The sequence below is a fragment of the Pipra filicauda genome, unplaced genomic scaffold, assembly GCF_003945595.2.
Source record: "Pipra filicauda isolate LSUMZ 115617 unplaced genomic scaffold, ASM394559v2 scaffold537_size357629_pilon, whole genome shotgun sequence".
Taxonomy (NCBI): Eukaryota; Metazoa; Chordata; class Aves; order Passeriformes; family Pipridae; genus Pipra; species Pipra filicauda.
In genome coordinates, this window is record NW_024104684.1 from 97,090 (window position 1) to 118,125 (window position 21,036).

Here is a 21,036-nt window from a genome sequence, read left to right on the forward strand (position 1 = left end):
GAAAACAAACAAGGTGAGAAGAAAACCAAAGCAAATGTGAACAATTTCTCTGCACCCAACAAATGATGTGCAGTCAGTCAGAGAATCATCATGGAATCACAGGATTGGGTTGCAAGGGACCTTGAAGATCATCAAATACACTTCACTACTATAGGCAGGGAACCTCCCACTGGACCAGGTTGCTCCAAGCCCCGTCCAACCTGGCTTTGGACACTTCCAGGGATGGGGCAGTGACAGTTTCTCTGGGCAACCTGTGCCAGGGCCTCCCCACCCTCCCAGGGAAGGATTCCTTCCCTATATCCCACCTAACCCTGCCCTCTGTCAGTGGGAAGCCATTCCCTGTGTCCTGTCCCTCCACCCCTTGTCCCAAGTCCCTCTCCAGCTCTCCTGGAGTCCCTTTAGGCCTTGGAAGGGGCTCTGAGGTCTCCCCAGAGCCTTCTCCAGGTGAACACTCCCAGCTCTCCCAGCCTGACTCCAGAGCAGAGAGGCTCCAGCACTTGGAGCATCTCCATGCCCTCCTCTGGACTTGCTCCAGCAGCTCCACATCCTGAAGGACTGGATGCCGTCCAGATGGACCTGAACAAGCTCAAGAAGTGGGCCCATGAGAGTCTCATTAAGTCCAATAAGGCCAAGTGCTGGTGCTGCACCTGGGTCAGGGCAACCCCAAATATTAATCCAGGTTGGGGGATAAACACATTGAGAGCAGTCCTGGGAGAAGGATCTGGGGATGCTGGTGGGGGAGAGGCCGGACATGGCCCAGTCCAGAAACTCTTGTGTGCTCGGCTAATCCCACAGCGTGGGCAGCAGGGCAGGGAGGGATTCTGCCCCTCTGTCCCCTCAGGTGAGACCTCACCTGCAGAGCTGCCTCCAGCCTTGAGGAATCAGCACAGGAAGGACATCACCTTGTTGGACCAAGTCCAGATGTGGCTGAAGTACCTCAGCTATGAGGAAAGGCTGAGAGAACTGGGATTGTTCAGCCTGGAGAAGGGTTTGGGGTGACCTAACTGCAGCCTTCCAGTACCTGAAGGGAGCCTACAAGAAAGATGGAGAGAGACTATTTCCAAGGACCTGGAGGGAAAGGACAAGAGGGAATGGCTTCCCACTGACAGAGGGCAGGGTTAGATGGGATATTGGGAAGGATTTCTTCCCTGTGAGGGTGGTGAGGCCCTGGTGCAGGTTGCCCAGAGAAACTGTCACTGCCCCATCCCTGGAAGTGTCCAAGGCCAGGGTGGACAGGGCTTGGAGCAACCTGGGATAGTGGAAAGTGTCCCTGCCCATGTAAGGGGTGTGGAACTGCCTTGCAACCTTGCAACCCAAACCATTCTATGGTTCTATGAATTCAGTTAGACTTCGTTCAGATTTTGAACAAAGTCTGACCCTCACTTCACCTCTAAGCCCCTCTGCTGCAGCTGCTTCTCAGGCACTTTATTTATAGTAATAGGAAGAGCTGTACAAAAGCAAAGGCCAGTGAGCTGTGAGCCCCTTTCTGTAAACTGTCCCTCCTGATCCCACCTTCCCAAATGCATTCTGGATACAAAGCCCTTGTGGAAATCTTGGACCTCTGAGTGAATAGATGTCTCCCCACAGTGCAGCAGCACAGTTCAGCCCTGCTTGGTCCCAGTCAGTGACTGGTCAGGATGCTGCTGAGGCTCAGTGAGACAGGCTCTGGGTTCAGGTGTGTCCCAAAGGAGAAGCAGTTACCACCACCACCAATAACCACCAACTCCTTCTCATTTGGCAGAAAGACGCTGCTATGATTATGTAGCATTAATGGCCACTCCAGATGCTCCTGAAAAAGGAAAGAAGATTTTCAATATACAAGACTTCACACGGTTCACCATGTCACCCATGAATGTGGGTAAAAAGAGATAGACTGAGAATATAGGAACAAGGAACCCATGAGGTATAATCCTCCAGTACACCCACCCACCCCCCAGTTTGCAGTTCAGTGCTTTTGATGGGAGAGAATGTCTTGATAATCCTTGAACCCCAAGGCTTTCCGAAAAGGGTGACACCAGTCACTTTTTGATTCAATGGAAACCTTTAGCATTCCTGGCCTGCGGCAAGGCGTTCCAAAGCTTACTATGTAACTGGTAGGTTCAAAAGCCTGAAGAGTTTCACCAAAGCCAAAGCTCATAAGCAAAGGCAGCTACCAATCCACCTGCATCCACTTATTCAGCATAAACAAAAAAGTTATATTCTTTTAGATACAACTTTATTACCACCCTACCCATCCTCACTGCTGTCCAAGGGCAGCCTATTTTATCTAAAGGATATGAGGCCCCTTACAACTTCTGCTACAGACAGTAACTAAAAACTAAGCTGCATTTAAGCATGCTTCATGCTTCATGCCTCCAAGAACATGCCGTAAGGTCAGTCAGATGCACACATACTGTGACCTGTCACAAATTCCAGTTTCACCAAGGACAGGTTCCACATGTACAGCTATCTAAAGACAGTTGTTTCTTTATGTAAAAGAAATAACTTGTCAAGCAACAGAAGTTTTCTTATAGAATTACAGAATGATTTGGGATGGAAGGGACCTTTAAAGGCCATCTCTTTCCACCCCCCTGCCATGGACATGGACATCTTCCACTATCCCAGGTTGCTCCAAGCCCTGTCCACCCTGGCCTTGGACACTTCCAGGGATGTGGCAGCCACAGCTTCTCTGGGCAACCTAGGCCAGGGCCTCACCACACTCTTTGTAAAAAACTTCTTCCTTATACCTAGTTTAAAGCTACTGTCCTTTAGATGAAAACTATCACCTCTTGTCCTATCACTACAGGCCCAGCTAAAAAGTCTGTCCCCATCTTTCTCATAAGTCCCCTTTAGGCACTGGAAGGGCCTCTAAGGTCTCCCCAGAGCCCTCTTCCTCCAGGCTGAACCGCCCCAAGTCTCTCAGCACATCCTCACAGGAAACATGCTCCAGCACTCTGATCATCTTTGTGGCCCTGCTCTGGACTCACTCCAACAGATCCACGTCTTTCTTTTACTCCAGACAGTATTATCTGAGATGAGGGCTACTCACACATGCAGACCAAGTTTTGCTCGGAGTGTGCCAAAATCCTGCTATGTGACACCACCTGTATGGCTGTTCTTCAGTGATTCGTAGAAGAAAGTCACAGAACAGTTAAAGTTGGAAGGGACCTGTGAGCATCATCCAGTCCAACCACCCCTTTTCAAAGCAGGCTCCACTACAGCAGGTTGCTCAGTACCCTGCCCAGTCAGGTTTTGAATATCCCCAATAATGGAGACACCACAGCCTCTCTGTTCAGTGTTCAATGAGCCTTACAGTAAACTTTTCTTATGTTTCAGCGGAGTTTCCAGTATTTCCATGCTGTTTTTTCTTGTATGCCAGGGAGCAGCTATAACACACTGCAGTTTCCCCCAAGAAGTTCTCAATGCAATTATAGCGCAGACCTCCATAAAGACTCACTGAGGCTCTGGTTTGATCTGTTCCCTTCCTCCACAGGTATCCCAAAGGGACTAGATTTGTGCCCATTTCAGTTCTACTGCCCCTGTCTAGAACAGAGCAGCTTTATGTCCTCCAGTCTTCTGCCATGCAGTGTCTGTCTCTCTCTTAATACTGTTATGTTCTTTGTACTGGTAAAAGCGCTTCAAAATCAGATTCTACCTCGAACAGGGAATGTTTATTCCACTCCCAGCTTTGCCGACTTTGCTTTCTCTACTCAGTTTCAAGGAACAGCTCTAAAGTTATCATCTTCCTTCATACAACATTGCAAGAAAAATTTCGGTCCTTACCACATTAATCACATAGTCCAAGCAGAGGCCAGTCCTTAAGTCAATGACAGTGATGCCTGGCACGGAGGGTGCGTGAAACCACACTCCGCCAACGAGCAGAAGCTTTCCTTCATGCACATGTGCAGTATGTGAATACCTGGGAGTTCAAAATGAGATTGAACCCCATTAGTAAGGGAGGTTGGTAGAGACAGGCTGAAGATTCACTGATGAATGCTCTAAGCACCCTGGTCTACTTGAAGATGTCCCGGCTCATTGCAGGGAGGTTGGACTAGATGGCCTTTAAAAGGTGCCTTCCAAGTTATGAACACATTCTGCTCACCTTGGGATGAGAGGAGGGTATGTCTCTACTGCCTGCCACTGAAAGCCATGTTCAAGCTTTCTCAGAAGGAAAACTGAACCCAAGGGCTGCTCAGCTGCTCCCAGACCTCCTGCGATGAGCGCTCCTCCTTCCCAGCTGCAGGCACTGTGAGAGTGGCGGCTTTCTGGGACTGGACCGTCAACAGCAATCTAGAAAAACACAAGTCCAAGGCTGCAGTTTGCCAAGCTAAGTGTCTTCTTAATGCCCAGGCTTTTAAATGACTTTTTCCTCTGTGGTTGAGTTTTCTGACACCCAACCTTATCCACACGTTCCTCTAGAGACTGCTAAATACAAGTGCTTCCAATTACGCTATCTCAAATATTTCTCTGGGCCTCAGTATATTTAATATAATCAGTCTTTAGAGGGTTTATTTCTGCACATTTATTACAGGTAACTTTATTTGCATTCTTGCATGCTGCTTTCTGCTCAAGAGATACACCTGAGAACCCTGAGTTTATTTCCATTTCCATAGTCCACATGGACTACGGCAGTGACCAGCAAAGCAGGTGATCAGTGGCTCAAAGCACAGAGCAGGATAGCGGGCTGAACTGCAGGACTAAAACGCAGAAAAAAACCCTTCAGTGCAAGTACTAAAGGAAAAAATGTAAGATCAGGTGTTTAAAGAAATATCATAGCAAGCAAGCGGTGGAGAAAAATTCGGAGGCCACCTTGTCCATCCCTTTCCCCTAAAATAAATGAAACTATATCTATTATCATCTGCATAGATGTTTATATAATAGCTTCTGAAAGTCTGCAGTGACAAGATTTATCGCCTCTTTAGGCAGTCTGTTGCAGCACTTGGCTAGCTTAACTCCACAATCAATAGCTTATCTTAGTGTCCAGTTGATTCCCTGCACTACTCAAAGTAAAAATGGAGAGCAATTTTTTTGTCTTCTCTGCAGTGATATTTTACATATTTGAAGATTTATTTCTATCTTGAATCTTCTCCAGACTCAACAGCTACAAGTCCTTCAAAACCTTCCCTTGTGAGGCATGTGATTACTCTTGTACACCTCTATACAGCTGTACCGCACCCTGTCCATCTCTTTTTCAGCAATCAGCTTTGGGTATTTGACAAGAATTCTGCTGGGAACACTGAAGAAAATAAAAGGAGCAATTCATGTGGCTTACAGATAACAGTCCTGGTTACATATTTGAAGACAGAGTTTAGGCCTCCCACAACACCATGATATTGCTTACTCATGTTTAGCTCGTGAGCTCCTACAGTTATGCATCTCTCACCCTATGATTGTGCTACGTAAAAGGCTGGGCTCAAACACTCGGAGTAAATGGGGTTATAGCAGGCTGGTGGCCAGTCACCAGTAGGTTCATGAGAGGGGAAGTCCTCTAACTCAATTTCCTTTTATGACACGTTCAGCAATCTAGTTGACTGAGGGAAGACAGCAGATGTGGGAGTGGTTTTGATTTTAGCAAAGCCTTTTATGCTGTCTCTAACAGTATTCTTCTGCAAAAACGTCCGGCGTACAGCTAGATAAGTCCACGATGCGAGAGGTCAAAGAAGACAGAGACACAATGTTCTCAGTAGCATCCAGCAACAGGACAAAAGGCCATGGGCACAAACTGGCATACAAAGAAATCCACTTAAACATAAACCCCCTCACATTGTACTATCAGGGTCATCAAGGACTGCCTGTGAAGATTGTATTCCAGTAAAGAGCAGGATGTTTAGAAGTCAGCTCTAACTTGAATCCCCATGGAGTACATTCTTACCACAGTGTTGGAGAGTTCTCGAGTGTGCAGGAAATACCAATCCCCAAGCACAGGCTCCAGAGCAGAGCGGCCCCCATACACAAACAGGTACTGTTCACCTACAGAAACAGACAACCAGGTGAAAAGGGAAGTTAGAATTTGGTATGTCACCAAAGCAAAAATTTCTGTCTACATAGAAGGGAAGCTGACTGAAGACAGAAATTAAGGCAGTCAGGCAGAAGCTCTATATACTATTTCTAGAAGACATCCTGCAACCTGATAAACAACTCCAGACTTCATCAATAAATACAAGAAATTGTTTCACAGATACTGGAACTACTCTTGTACCTGGATCTTTTGTAAGACACATGGAATCACAGATTCACAGAATATGCTGAGTTGGAAGGAACCCATAAGGATCATCAAGTCCCACCCTTAGCCCTGCACATGACCATCCTAAACACTCTAAGAACCTGCACTCTTCATGTTTGTGGTCATTCAGAAGATCACATCATCCACTTACATTATGTACTTGCTGAATGGTTACGGTCTGGAATGTTTAAGGAACGGAAATCACACACTCTAGTCTCAAAATGAAGAGGGGAAAACATGCTTTCCAATATACCTAATAGACTTAGGGAATGGAACTCTAGGCAATGGAAAAATGACTCCTGTAGAACTAATAAAACTAGAAAACACTAAGTATCTAAATCACAGCAGCTCAAGAACATCTATTCATCTCAGGAAAACTGATAATAACCCGAATGTGTATTTGTTAATATGGAGAAGCCTCAAAAAGGAGGTTAAAAAGGGTGCAAACGTCTTTGGATAGATGTCAAGGATGTGCATTCACTGCACTATGCCCTGTCCTTTCACTCCTTGAGAATGGACTGTGTCGACAACACCAGGGTTGGTCACTTCCTTCAGCTACAAAGCAACATCAAGGCAAAAATAAGATGAAACAATACACTCTGACAAAGACAAAAACCAATGTAATATTTATAAAATTTTACTTACCCATTTCACATTTGCTTCTTTGATACAAAATTCTGACGGGAAGGCTGAGCTCTAAACTACATTACACTTTTAACTAAACATTGCTCCACAAATGGAAAGTATGCTCCAGACTAGACTGCCAATTGCTTAACAGTTCCCTTCTGCTCTCCTTGGAGAGCTCCCTGTCCACTGGCAGGAATGGGACAGCTTAGGAAAGGACAGCTTTCACCTCCTGAATGCTTAAGTTTTTGCCCCTTACAGTCAGGATCTTTTACTAGGCCAACCTTCAGGTTGCTACTGCAGGACCTGATTCTAGAGCCATTCACAACTACTTTGTCAATTCCTAGTAGAAAAGTAACACTTCTGAGGCACTTCTGGATAAAGAGGTAGGAATTCTGCTCCAAAAAAATATCCTTTGGAGATAGCAAAACTTCCTTCTGGTGTGATCAAGAATGAATAACTTCAGCCATAAATGATCTCAAAGAATCAGTCTTCCAGAACAGATTACATCCCTAGGTTTCAATTCCACTTACCACTGGGGGTTATGTAGCATAGGAAATATAAAATTACCGCATTTCAAGTGCCAAGATCTCAGAGCCTCTTTTAATTTCTTTCCTACTGGCAGGCTTGAGAAGTGGGTCAATATGAAGTTCAACAAGACTGAGTACAAGGTCCTGCATATCTATGGCCATTTCCACTCTTTCCAGGCTTTTTACCTTTGAATGTCACTTCAGTTGTGCTGTGTCTCCAACGCAAAGTTGCTGGTTCAGCAGCAGGCTGCAGATTTACAAGCTCCACTGCAATGTCATCTGGGTCTGAAGCATTATAGGTTTCGGGGAACTTTAGCCACAACATTCCCAAACCTGCATTTGATGGGGACATTCGTCCTCCTACCACCAGGGCCAGACTGTCTGAGAGACAGGACACAGTATGGTACAACCGCTCGCCTGCAGAGACACAAAACACCACGGTTCACACGGATGGTTTTTCCAAGACATTTACAGAATCACTTAGGTTGGAAAAGATCATAGTCCAACCATTCCTCCAGCAATGTCAAGGTCACAACTAAACTATGACCCCAAGTGCCACATCCACACAGCTTTTAAATCCTTCCAGGGATGTGGACTCCACCACTGCCCTGGGCAGCCTGTGCCAGGCATGGACAACCCTTTCCTTGGAGACATTTTTCTCCATATGCAACCTGAGCTTCCCCTGGCACAGCTTGAGGCTGTTTCCTCTTGTCCTGTCCCTTGTTCCCTGGGAGCAGAGCCTGATCACCCCCCAGCTCCCCCCTCCTGTCAGGGAGTTGCAGAGAGTGAGAAGGTCTCCCCTGAGCCTTTGACACTGCTTGAGCACAACGTCCGGTCTCTAAACTGGAGAGACATGGACTTGACAGATGGACTACTTGGTAGTTTTGGAATTAGCTGGATGGTCTCATTCAGAGAGTCACAGTCAGCATCTCAGTGTTCAAGTGCAGATCAGCGGTGAGTGGTGTCCCTTAGGGGTCAGTACTGGCACCAGTACTGTTTGACATCTTTGCTGGTGACAGGGACAATGAAATTAAGGGCACTCCCAGCATGCTTGCCGATGACATGGAGCTGTGTGGTGCAGACACAGGTTGAAGGGAAGGGATGGGGCATCCCGAGGGACCTAAACAGGCTGGAGAGGCGGGACTGTGCCAATGTCATGGAGTTCAACAAGGCCAAGTGCAAGGTCCTGCCCTTGAGTCAGGGCAATCCCAGTACAAATACAGGCTGGGTAGAGAACATATTGAGTGCAGCCCTGGGGAGAAGGATTTGGGGGTGTTTGTGAACAAAAAGCTCAGTATGACTTGGCAGTGCGCGTTTGTAGCCCAGAAAAACCAACCATGTCCCAGGCTGCATCAAAAGAAGCGTGGGCAGCAGGGTGAGCAAGGTGATTCTCCCCCTCTATTCTGCTCTTGTGAGACCCTACCTGCAGTCCAGGTCTGGTGCCCCCAGCACAATAAAGACCTGGAGCTGTTGGAACAAGTCCAGAGGCCACTAAGTTGATTATGGGGCTGGAGCCCCTCTGCTCTGGAGCCAGGCTGGGAGAGTATGGGCTGTTCAGCCTCAAGAAGAGAAGGCTCCAGGGAGACCTCAGAGCCCCTCCTAGTGTCCAGAGGGGCTCCAAGAAAGCTGGAGAGGGACTTTGGATGAGGGCCTGGAGGGACAGGACAAGAGAGAATGGCTTCACACTGACAGAGGGCAGGGTTAGATGGGATATTGGGAAGGAATTCTTCCCGATGAGGGTGGAAGGCCCTGGCACAGGTTGCCCAGAGAAGCTGTGGCTGCCCCTGGATCCCTGGAAGTGTCCAAGGCCAGGTTGGACAGGGCTTGAATCAACGTGGGACAGTGGAAGGTGTCCCTGCACGTGGCAGATGGTGGGAGCTAGATGATCTTTAAGGTCCTTTCCATCCCAAACCATTCTATGATTCTATGACTCCAGCTCCGTTCCCTTCCCTGGACATGCTCCAGCCCCTCAATGTCTCTCTTCCATAAGGTTCCAGAACTGGACACAGCACTTGAGGGGCTTCAGCAGTGCCCAGCACAGGGAGACAACTCCTGCCCTGGGCCTGTGCCCACACTATGGTTGGTACCAGTCACGTGCCACCGGCCTTCTTGTCCACCTGGGCTCATGTTCAGCCTCCGTCAATCAACACTTTCAGGTCCTTTTCCAGCTTTCCAGTCACTCTGCCCCCAGTCTGGAGCACTGCATGGAGTTGTGGTGATCAAAGAGCAGGACCCAGCATTTAGAATTCAGAACCTTCAGATCTCTGTGACTGCCAGCATCACTGTGCTCAGACACCACTTTTTCTAGACATTCTTTCACTTTTAGCACAAAGGTATCTCCCTTACACTTGCCATCAGCGTGGGAACTCACCCCATCTTTTATCAGGATGTTTCTTTGTCACACAGCCAGCTTTCCAGCAGCCTGCATGCTTACTCAGCACATGGAAATTTCTCAGGCGACAGTGTTGTCCATCCTCCTCCCCAAAGCCTCCAGTGGTGAGAATCACATCGGGTTTTATAAGAACAGAGCGGTGACCGTAACGTCTCAGGCCAGGAATTCCTGAGAGCCTTGCACACACTGCTGCAGGGACACTCCCAGCCATTCCAACAGGAGCAGCACGATGAGGAACTGTAAGACAAAGAGAACCAAAGAACTTATGCACAAACACAAACCAAGTGAGAGATAATGTACACCATCTTTTCAAGATGATCTTTTCGAGAAGCAAAAATTGAGAAGCAAGTTGACAGAGCACACAGACAATCTGACATGCCCTAGAAATCAGGCTGTAATGGTTAAAACTATCACTGTGCCAACTTTAACTTCTACTTACTGCTCACTCAGCTCCTTACAGTTCTGAGACTGCTTTCATGGGGTGGAGGTAAGACTGGCCAAGAGCCTGCAGTTCCTAAGCTGCTGCAGCAAGATATGAACCACTGCAATGCCTTCAAAAGGAGCACCTGTCTGGTTAAGACAATATTTGGCTACATGAATGGCAAAGAACAGCAGAAAAAGGACAAAAGCCAGGAAGCTGATTTCAAAGTTTCTTGCTAGATTTTGATCCTACCTTCACAAAGCATTGAAATAAAGTTCTGAAGCATGACAAATGATCTACATTAATTCCAATGGTCCTACTATAAGAGAATATTTCCAGTTATCGAAATACCTTCTCTCTAAATACTATACCCCTTAACACAAAACAAACTCTCAGCACAGGACTCTGGCTCACCAACACATTGTACACGTTGTTTTCTTTTAATCAGTTTGGAATTTGCATCTTCTGCGATTTAATCAAGAGCTTTATTCTTCTGTTATTAGAGATGATGAGGTGAAGGAGAAGTGGCTCTCAGTCCATTTTTTGTATGCCATATTCAGAAAAATTGCCTGTACTGAACATTGTTTACTACAAGACCCTACTTTATCATTTGATGAAGTAAGAAATTTAATCTCCTTGGGCTTAAATGTCTTTCTAAAGATGGATCTTTTTAAGACTGAGGAGTTTTTTCATATCAGAAAATATATTTACCATGATCTGTTTCGAAGATTTAGTACTTGCACTCTCTTGAACAGGGACTCAAATCTACCCGAGAGGATAACTGGGGGCATTTACTGGCGTTAGAGACATACCTTTTGCATTCACAGTAAAAAATATCTAATCGTGAACATTTACCAGACTTTGAAGGCTTTTGCTATCAGATTTGAATACAACAGGGACAGCAGCAGAAAGACTCTACTTCTGTCTCTAATGAATCAAGTGTCTTGACTGCACTAAAGTCCATTAAGCAAAGGGACTTTAACTTAAGGATAGATACTACACATTTAGGAGCCTTTAAGGATTTAAAGCCTCCCAAGGACCAGGGACAATCACACAGTATATGTAACCGCACGCACGTTCATTTAGCTTCAACTTCACATTTCATGTTTTCAGATCTAATCAAGACACAGTACTTTGGATTCAGTGGCCTTGCTGGCCTCAGAAATGCCATCCTGCCCTATCCTTTTTCAGCTGGTTTTCTTGCTCCCTAAAACAGAGACTTCAACTTTCTGCTACAGATAGAACTACTTGTGGTACCCATCTGTGAAGACTAGTGATATGAAACAGGTTAAAAATAACCTTCTGCTTTCCACCCTGAAAAAGGAAGAAAGCAGCTAAAAGCAGGAATTTTTTGGACTGCTACTGCTGCCAAATCCTTATCATGGAAACAGAGTCTTGGTCTTGGCTTTTCCCCAGCTGTACCACTTTTCTCCCATCTAAAAAAAGTGACATACAGATTTAAAAGCATTTCACAAACAGAAATACTACAGGTACAATTCCACCCCCATGGGATAACAAAGCAAAGCACAGCTTCATGACAGGCTCCTGAGTGCTCTGCTGGACAGGGTAGTAAGGAAAACAGAACACCCTTTTGGGAGCCAGAAGGAGAGAATGGTTCAGAGAGCCATGTATGGAGGCAAGCAGGAATAACTTCAAAGGGGAGATCCCCAAAACAGCAGGAAGAGCAGGGTGGGCTGGCATGTACGGGGGGGGGGGGCTATGTATAAACAGAAGGAGGTGCTGTTCAGACTGAAAAACTCAATAAACTGAAAGAATGGAACTGATCAGAACCAGCAGTGTCAGGCTGTGGCCCTGAACAGTATTTTTAAAAGGGTGGAGAAAGCTACCAGACAGCAGCATCCCACCTGCCCCTTCCAGAGCTTCACCGTCTCCTAAAACCTCTCAGAGCATAACCTGCATGAGATAAAAAAATACTGCAAAAATTAGTTGGACTGTACCTGTCACACTGGGTAACAACGGAGTCCAGGAAGGTTCCATCCCCTTTGATGCAGTCAACACAAAGTAATGAGAACATTTCAGATGCCATTCCTGTAGCAAGTCCAAAAGAAAGAAAAAACAAAACCATAAAACAATCCCCCTCAAAATCTTAGAGCAAGAAGCAGTAAGGATCTCAGAACAGCCAGGGTGATCAAATCAAATACCAACCCAGTCTTGCACTGTTTCCAACAGGGGTCAAAATCAGAGGTCTAAGGCTGAATCTGAGAAAGAGAAGGTGTGTAAATACATTCCTCACTTCAATCTTCAAAAATTTACAGCTCAGTGATCTTCTAAGCAAGAAGCTGTGTCTTTTTATTGAACAATCCTTGATGGATTTCTCATCCATGAATGCGTCCACTTGCTCTTTGAACTCACGTAAACTTTTAACATGTCCCACGTGCTGTAGAGTGTTATTCCTACATGCTGTAGGAACGAGCTCCATAGCTTAACTAGAAGTTGCATGAGGAAGCTTTTCTTTTTGGAATCAGCTTCCCTTTATGCTTCCCAATTCCGATCACAGAAAGAGTGAGGGCTCTATATCAGAAGGATTAAGGTTTCTTAAGGTTCATGGAATATAAGTGATTCCAAAGAAATCACAAATGCTCAGACATGCAACATGGCCTGTGCTGAATGATAATACAGAAACATAATTTTCAGTCTGGCCTTGGAATCATTCTGAGGCAGAAGCACAAGCAACAGGAATATACAGGAGTCCCCCCTGGCCTTTATGGACATTAGGAATTGACTTTGTCCATTCCCATGGGGTGGGATACATTCAGCCAACTATACAACTACAAAGCATAAACATGAATTTAAAAGGCAAAATAATCCCCATTATCAGCATCATTGCCCCAGCCTCTACTAGAAGTAAAAAGTATCTTTTGAAAAGTGGTATCCAGAAATTAATGTAAATACCGAAAATGGAATGATCCGCTATTAGTCCCTAGGCAAATTATTCCAAAAATGTCTCCCTCAGCACTAAGTCTGTAGTTTACATTTCTTACCTAATTTGACCAAGCTTGTTTACAGTAAGACCTGGATCTTACTTTATCTTTCTCTCAAAGGCTAATTGTAGAGCTCTCTGTTATCACATCATTTGTTATCACATCATTTATTCTCATGCATGTTTCCAACAACAATACCAAGTCTTTACCTTCCCACTGTATGAGCAATGGCCTTGATCTACAACAATTCTTGTACACATTTCTAAACCACTTTGCAAATCTGCCAGCTCTTTCAGTCATTACTTTTGCATTCATGTAGCAGAGCAGATCCTGCATGTTGGCAAAATAAATGCAAGCATGTTAAATTATTTTCATACTGCAGCAATTAGATTTCTAGAATTATAAGCAGGGAACCACAAAATCAAAAGGGAAACTTCTAGTAAGCATTTCACAGTATTCACAGAATACTTAGCTCAAAGTTACTCACTATCTTGCACTTACCTTCACTTCTAGATTTCAAATAGTCAGAAACTTTGCCAGCAGTTAACATAAAAATGGCAAAGAATAAAGTCATAGTTGAATTTCAATCATTAATACAGGAATGGTTGTACAAAGTCAGACCAAAAAATATCTGCAGTAGCCTGTATCCGACAATGACAAAGTATAAAGTAGTCTACAGAAATGGAAAAGAGCAGGACAAGTGCATCTACTTTCCCCAAGAATGCTACCAACCACTTGCAGTCAGGAACCTCACATCAGGTGTGTTTTTATGTAGTCAGTAATCCTTAATGTGTAATCCTTAATGTATTTCTCTTTCCTCAAAGTAATTGCCCCTTGAATCCACGCAAACTTTTAGCATCTAAAACATCTTTCATACTACCAGCTGGTTTGCTATGGCAAGACTGTCTCCTTGAGAGATCACTCACTGAGGAATGAACATAAAGCTTTTCTAACATCAAGGAGAGCCTTCTTCCCATGCTCCTTGCCCCAGCTTTATCTGGAGCTCCCTGCAGCCTCTGTGTTAACCAAGCTAGACCAGGGTCCTTTCTACCTCCATGAACACCTGTGCCCCAGCAGCCCTGTACAGAACTGTGACCATGAGAAACTGCAGACACCTTATGGCATCAAAACCAGGTTGCTCATCTTTAGAATAAAGGAGAATTACCTCATACTCATCAAAAGGCTCCAGAGCCTGCACTCTTTGCTGTTCGTCTTCTGGAATACAACAGGTGAAAAACTCATTCATATCCATGGCACTGCACTCAGTCCAGCCCTAAAAGAGAAATCCTTCAAAGTAATCACCTCTGGAAGGACAGAAACTCACTTCCCATAAGAAAATAAAGACCCCAAATTAAACACTTGCATGACCTGTTAAGACTGTCTAGCTGAAGTAACAGCAGCCCAAAATCTGGTGAAAATAGATTTCTTATCTCTAAAGCTCTTAAGAACTTAATTTATTACAACAAAAGTCTCAGAGGAGCTCATCATGCCTTAATCCTGTATCAGAAAGTAAGCTGCAAGCTGGTTGGAAGCATTTTCCAATGACTAGTCATGCTACTAGAGAAGGCAGTGCCTCAGCCCTGTTTCTTCAACCTGTCACTGCCCAAGCACTCAGAGTTCCAATCTTTATCAGGTCAGTCATGCTTTGTGCATGCCCTAGAGAAGCAGGTGCTTACCCTCCCCAAAAAGCGCCTCTGCTGTGCCTCACAGTCAGGGTACTGTGCCAGAGAGCGAAGTGCACAGTTCAGCTGGCTGAAATGCTGCTGCATGACATGTCCAAAGGGGTCCTCTGGGTGCACCTGCTCGTACAGCAGGAAGCAGGCCCGAGGGAAACGCTCTGCTGCCCACTGAATCAAGGCATCTGACCTGTGGGGAGGCTGTGTGTAAGACATTAAATAACTGAGGGCTCCCCCATCACCACACAGATGCAGTACATCTTCCTTCAACACCACGAAGCTGCTATTGAGGCATCCTGATAAATGGCAATACACAAATGAGAGTGCTGTACTGGGGACTTAGGAGCATCTCCTCCCCATCTGCACAGACAATGAGGGGATGAGAAGAACAAAAAAATTCTCTGAGAGAACAAAATCACTCATTTGAGATTTTTCTTTTTTCTTCCCTCCCTTTTAGGATATCACAGGGACATCAATTACACCATCACAGTGATGATATAAGGAGCTATTTGGGACTCCACAGAATTCCCAAGGCTTTAGTTTTAAGAGAGCAGGTCTCCCAGCCCAAGGTGAGGGATACAGGAGGAGAACCCAACTGACCTGCTGTTCTCCATGTAGGTGAGCACCACCTCTGCAATGAAGAGGGTGGGGATTTCATTGTCCAGTCCTGCTTCCTCCAGGGCTCTCCCCAGCTCAGACAGCTCTGACAAATCCACTCCCAGTAATTTATAATCCTCTCCAGAAAAGGTAATGGCTCCTGGGAGACAAAAACGATGCAATCTCACTACAGTGCTGCTGCAATAATGAAAGCAAAAGGGATAAACAGGAGAATAAAACCCACAGGCAATCACTCATAAGACTGTGTCTATCAACTCTATTTCCCTGGGACATGTACAGGAAAATCCCCATTACTACCTGAACCATGAAGGGATAGTGCCAAATGATCCATTAAATGCAGAGCTAAAACTCTTGTTATTCCTAATGCAAATTTCACCTACAGATTTCTCATAGAATTATTACATTTACTATAACAACAAAACATCATATTTACTTTAAGAACTTTTTTCTAGAACCACTGTAATTCAGAATCAAACCTTAAGGACTCTCATTTATACACCTTTCAGTTTAGGCTAAGAAAGCACCATCGTTTTGATAGAATTCAAATGGTTCGCCTCACAACCAGAAAACTCTTCTCAAGTTTCTTAGGCTTGGTTTGCTAAATAGATTTCACTTCTGTACAATGGCACTGAGTCCTGAACTCACACATGCCAGTTCTGCAAACACCAGGCCCCGACTCACAGATCATCATCCTCACAAGTTCCAGTTTGTGATCTGCAAGTATTATCATATCTCTGTACTCCACAGAATATGATAAGCTATGGTTTGTTGACCTTTTCAACCAAAACCCAGTCATTACCAAAGCAACTTTCAACCATTGCCCCTTGACTGTTTGCTTTGTGCCTCCAAGAAAAGTCTGGCTCCAACTTTTCTACCCTCTCCCAACAGGTAGCTGAAGACTGCAGTAGGATTCACCTCCCTTGCAACCTCCTCCCCTTAAGGCTAAACAAATCCAATTGTCTCAGCTCCCCTCCAACATCACCTGCTCCACCATTTCATCACCCTCATCACCTCCCACTGGACATGCTGAAGTTTGTACCAATGAGCTCAAACCTGGACACAGGACTTCAGAAATTGCAACAGAAAGAAATGGATCTTGGTTTGATACAATCAGCTCCTGACAAATACACCCTGGCAACTTCTTGTTATCTCCAAATGCTTAAAAATTAATTGTTTCAATGTTTTTCATAAAATGAACATGCGTTTCATTTCCAGCTTCATAGTTCCCCCACTATCATCTCTCATTTTTTGAAAGCTGAAGGTATGTTTGTCTCTTCTAAACATTTAGTACCTAAAAAACCTTCCATAAATACCATACCTAATCCTTCCCCTGCAGTGTCTCCTACCAGTGCTGACAACTCTTCCATTCTTTTGATCAGAGTAGCTTTTTGGCACATCACGTTTGGAAAATCCACCTCATATACCACAGTGTGATGCAGAAGACCCACGTCCTTCAAACGGAAGTATAAGGAGTCAAAGCCAGCACCCAAAGACAGGACCTGCAGAGAAAGTGTCAGAAAAAGTTATGCTCAACTCTAACAGCATCCCGAGCATCTAGGTGTGAAAAATATTCAATATTATCTGCAGAGTGACAAAATCAAGCAAAATCCTGCAAGAGGCAGAAGAATTTTGTGTGGATATTGCCCTCTTCCAGATATTTCTGCCAAAGTGACACACGGAGATCCACAGTAGTGCCAGTCAGGATTCGCTTGTGCCCTCCTGGGAAAGGATCCCAACAGATGCACCAACGAGTTACTGGAGTGCCCAGATGCCAGAAGGACTTTTCACACATTTAGTGGAACTTGCCAGTACCCCCAGAGAAAACGCACCTGTGTCCTAGGATGGCTCTGTGTCTTCAGCAGGAAGTCCTGGACACAGTGATCTACAGCACGGGCACGGACGTAATAACCCCTGCCGAAAGAAATTCAGTTGGAATCGCTGTCCAGAAACCTGAGTTCTCCAACACTGGCATCTTCCATTGCAGAAAAATAAAGATTATTTTTCCTCTCAGCTTCTACCCAATGACCCCTCATTTACAGACCTGCACTGGGAGATGACTTTGTCATCTCTAGAGTTTCCTAATAAATACAGATCTCCTGCACTCAGTGAGAGTATTAACCATCAAGATTATGGAAAACCCACAGAAAACGTGCAGCTATCCCAGCTGGACCTGTTTTGTTTTGCATAAGTAAATATTCACTGAGTGAAAATGTAAGAATCCAGAAAGTGAGGATGCTCCCCTGCAATGCAGATGGCCAATACCTGAGCTCCTGTCCCAAATCACATGCTATAACAACAAAATGAATGTGTGTACAAATGCAATGAGAGGGGAACAGAAAAAGGAAGAGAAACAAACTCAGGAGAGGACTTCTGTTCTCTGGTTTTTGAATAAATGGAACTAAGTTAGTCGAACTCCTGGGAAGCATTTACCATTTCCTAGTCTGGCAGGGACTGATGCCTCTTGTTCCTTGGCATTCTCTTTTAGTTGGTTTCATTGTATATCCACCCGGCTATATCTGAGCTCCTATTATCCCTTTAACAAGCATGCTTTCATCTCCATGCCTGGCAGGGACAAATATTTCACCCGATAGTCTAAGGTGTTCCAATATTCATGATGACAGTGTTGATAACTGCAACACAAAACCCTTTCTACGAATTCAGCTTGGCCTGCCAATGTTGTGTGACAAATCAACACAGGCTCAGCTTCCTGACTTGATGAGCCACACCTGTCTTTATAGGCCTGCAAGCTTCTGCTTGAACACCACTCTTTGTTTTTTTGCTCTGAACGAAACTCCTTTGGCAATTCACAGTCATTTGAATTGCTTTAAACTATTTGCTTCGAATAAACTCCACGACCACATCAGCCTAGAACCCTTTGCACACACACATTAAAACGTGCTTGTGTCTTGCAAAGCTCTGGAGAAGAGCTCCTGGACAGACACTGCTTATTCAAAAGATAATCCTGCTTCCCAGAACCACCAAATACCTTACTGAAACTGTAACGGTCAGGAGAGTTAATGGGAAAATTACTGATGTGCTTACATTAGTAGAATGTTTTCAAATCTTAAGTAGCTTTCAGCAGCATTAAATACTGGAGTTAGGAACCAGTCTGGTGGCACATTTCACTGGGGACAGAGCAGCCAAAAGCCCCGCACAGTGTCCCGTCCTCACCGGTGGATAAGCGGCGCCCGCCGGCGCTGCCGCCCTGCCAAGAGCCGCAGGAACCGGTCCTGGATGTAGCCCCGTGCTGCCGCTGAGCACTTGCTGATGGCACTGCTGCCGCCGGTGCCCTGGACCTGCCGGGACAATGGCACATCGGGATGGGGGGCCGGGCAGCGCCCAGGGGGCTCCGAGCGGAGCGGAGGGCACGACAGCGCCCGCCACCCCAAACCCCGCTCTGAGCCAGCCCCCAGGCCCCCGAGGGTCACTCATACCCGGGGTCACTCACACGAGGGTCACTGACACCGGGGTCACTCACTCCCTCACACTCACACCGGGGTCACTCACACTCACACTGGGGTCACTCACACTCACACCGGGGTCACTCACTCATACTGGGGTCACTCACACTCACACGGGGGTCACTCACACTCACACTGGGATCACTCACACTGGGGTCACTCACACTCACACCGGGGTCACTCACTCATACTGGGGTCACTCACTCATACTGGGGTCACTCACACTCACACCGGGGTCACTCACTCATACTGGGGTCACTCACACTCACACCGGGGTCACTCACACTCACACCGGGGTCACTCACTCACACCGGGGTCACTCACACTCACACCGGGGTCACTCACTCACACCAGGGTCACTCACACTCACACCGGGGTCACTCACACTCACACCGGGGTCACTCACTCACACCGGGGTCACTCACACTGGGGTCACTCACACTCACACTGGGGTCACTCACACTCACACTGAGGTCACTCACACAGCGGGGTCATTCGCACTCACACTGGGGTTACTCACACACCAGGGTTACTCACTCACACACGGGGGTCACACTCACTCACTCACACTCACACTGGAGTCACTCACTCACACTCACACTGGGGTCACTCACTCACACTCACACTGGAGTCACTCACTCACACTCACACTGGGGTCACTCACTCACACTCACACTGGGGTCACTCACACTCACACTGGGGTCACTCACTCACACTGGGGTCACTCACACTGGGATCACTCACACTGGGGTCACTCACACTGGGGTCACTCACACTCACACCGGGGTCACTCACACTCACACTGGGGTCACTCACACTGGGGTCACTCACACTGGGGTCACTCACACTCACACTGGGGTCACTCACACTGGGGTCACTCACACTCACACTGGGGTCACTCACACAGCGGGGTCATTCGCACTCACACTGGGGTTACTCACACACCAGGGTTACTCACTCTCTCACACCAGGGTCACTCACTCACACACGGGGGTCACACTCACTCACTCACACCCACACCGGGGTCACTCACACTCACACTGGGGTCACTCACACCGGGGTCACTCACACTCACACTGGGGTCACTCACACCGGGGTCACTCACTCTCTCACATCAGCGTCACTCATTCACACACCAGGGTCACACTCACTCACTCACTCACACCGGGGTCACTCACACTCACCCTGGGGTCACTCACTCACACTGGGGTCACTCACTCACACTGGGGTCACTCCCACTCACACCGGGGTCACTCCCACTCACACCGGGGTCACTCACACTCACCCTGGGGTCACTCACTCACACCGGGGTCACTCACTCACACCGGGGTCACTCCCACTCACACCGGGGTCACTCACACTCACCCTGGGGTCACTCACACCGGGGTCACTCCCACTCACACCGGGGTCACTCACACTCACCCTGGGGTCACTCACTCACCCCGCAGTCACTCACTCACCCCGCAGTCACTCACGACTCCGGTCCCCACACGGCTCCTCCCGCTCGCGCCTCGCCGATCGGAAGCGGCAGCACATCGTCTGGCGCAGGCAGTGACGTCACGCAGGCCGCGCCCGGGACACGGGCGGGCATCGTGGCAGGGGCACCGCAGGGCTGTGGGCAGGGATCGGGGAAGGGCTGTGGGCAGGGATCGGGGAAGGGCTGTGGGCATGGATATGGGCAGGGATCGGGGAAGGGCTGTGGGCAGGGCTCGGGGAAGGGCTATGGGCATGGATATGGGCAGGGATCGGGGCATGGATATGGGCAGGGATCGGGGCAGGGACACGAGCAGGGCTGTGGGAAGTATGGGGCAGGGCACGAGCCGGGCTGTGTTCATGGCTCGGGGCAGGGACACGAGCTGGGCTGTGGGCAGGGATCGGGGCAGGGACACGGGCAGGGCTGTGGGCAGGGATCGGGGCAGGGACACGAGCAGGGCTGTGGGCAGGGATCGGGGCAGGGACACGAGCAGGGCTGTGGGCAGGGATCGGGGCAGGCGTGTGGGCAGGGATTGGGGAAGGGATATGGGCAGGGATCGGGGCAGGGATATGGGCAGGGATCGGGGCAGGGATATGGGCAGGGATCGGGGCAGGGCTATGAGCAGGGATCGGGACAGGGATACGGGCAGGGATCGGAGCAGGGATATGGGCAGGGCTGTGTACAGAGGTGCAGGCT

At 47.1% G+C, this 21,036-nt stretch overlaps 1 protein-coding gene across 1 annotated transcript; it reads right to left on the reverse strand.

Moving 5' to 3' along the window:
• Positions 1 to 1,404: 1,404 nt before the first annotated feature.
• On the reverse strand, positions 1,405 to 20,536 carry LCMT2 (leucine carboxyl methyltransferase 2). The gene is made up of 14 exons (XM_027743699.2): positions 20,327 to 20,536; positions 18,577 to 18,701; positions 17,235 to 17,316; positions 16,724 to 16,904; positions 15,388 to 15,544; positions 14,788 to 14,977; positions 14,277 to 14,384; positions 12,128 to 12,218; positions 9,728 to 9,985; positions 7,543 to 7,773; positions 5,852 to 5,949; positions 4,082 to 4,269; positions 3,763 to 3,898; positions 1,405 to 1,789 (listed from the first exon to the last, which is right to left on the reverse strand). The coding sequence occupies exons 1-14, from the start codon at positions 20,534 to 20,536 to the stop codon at positions 1,622 to 1,624; spliced, it is 2,223 nt and encodes a 740-aa protein (XP_027599500.2). The 3' UTR covers positions 1,405 to 1,621.
• Between the last annotated feature and the right edge of the window lie 500 nt (positions 20,537 to 21,036).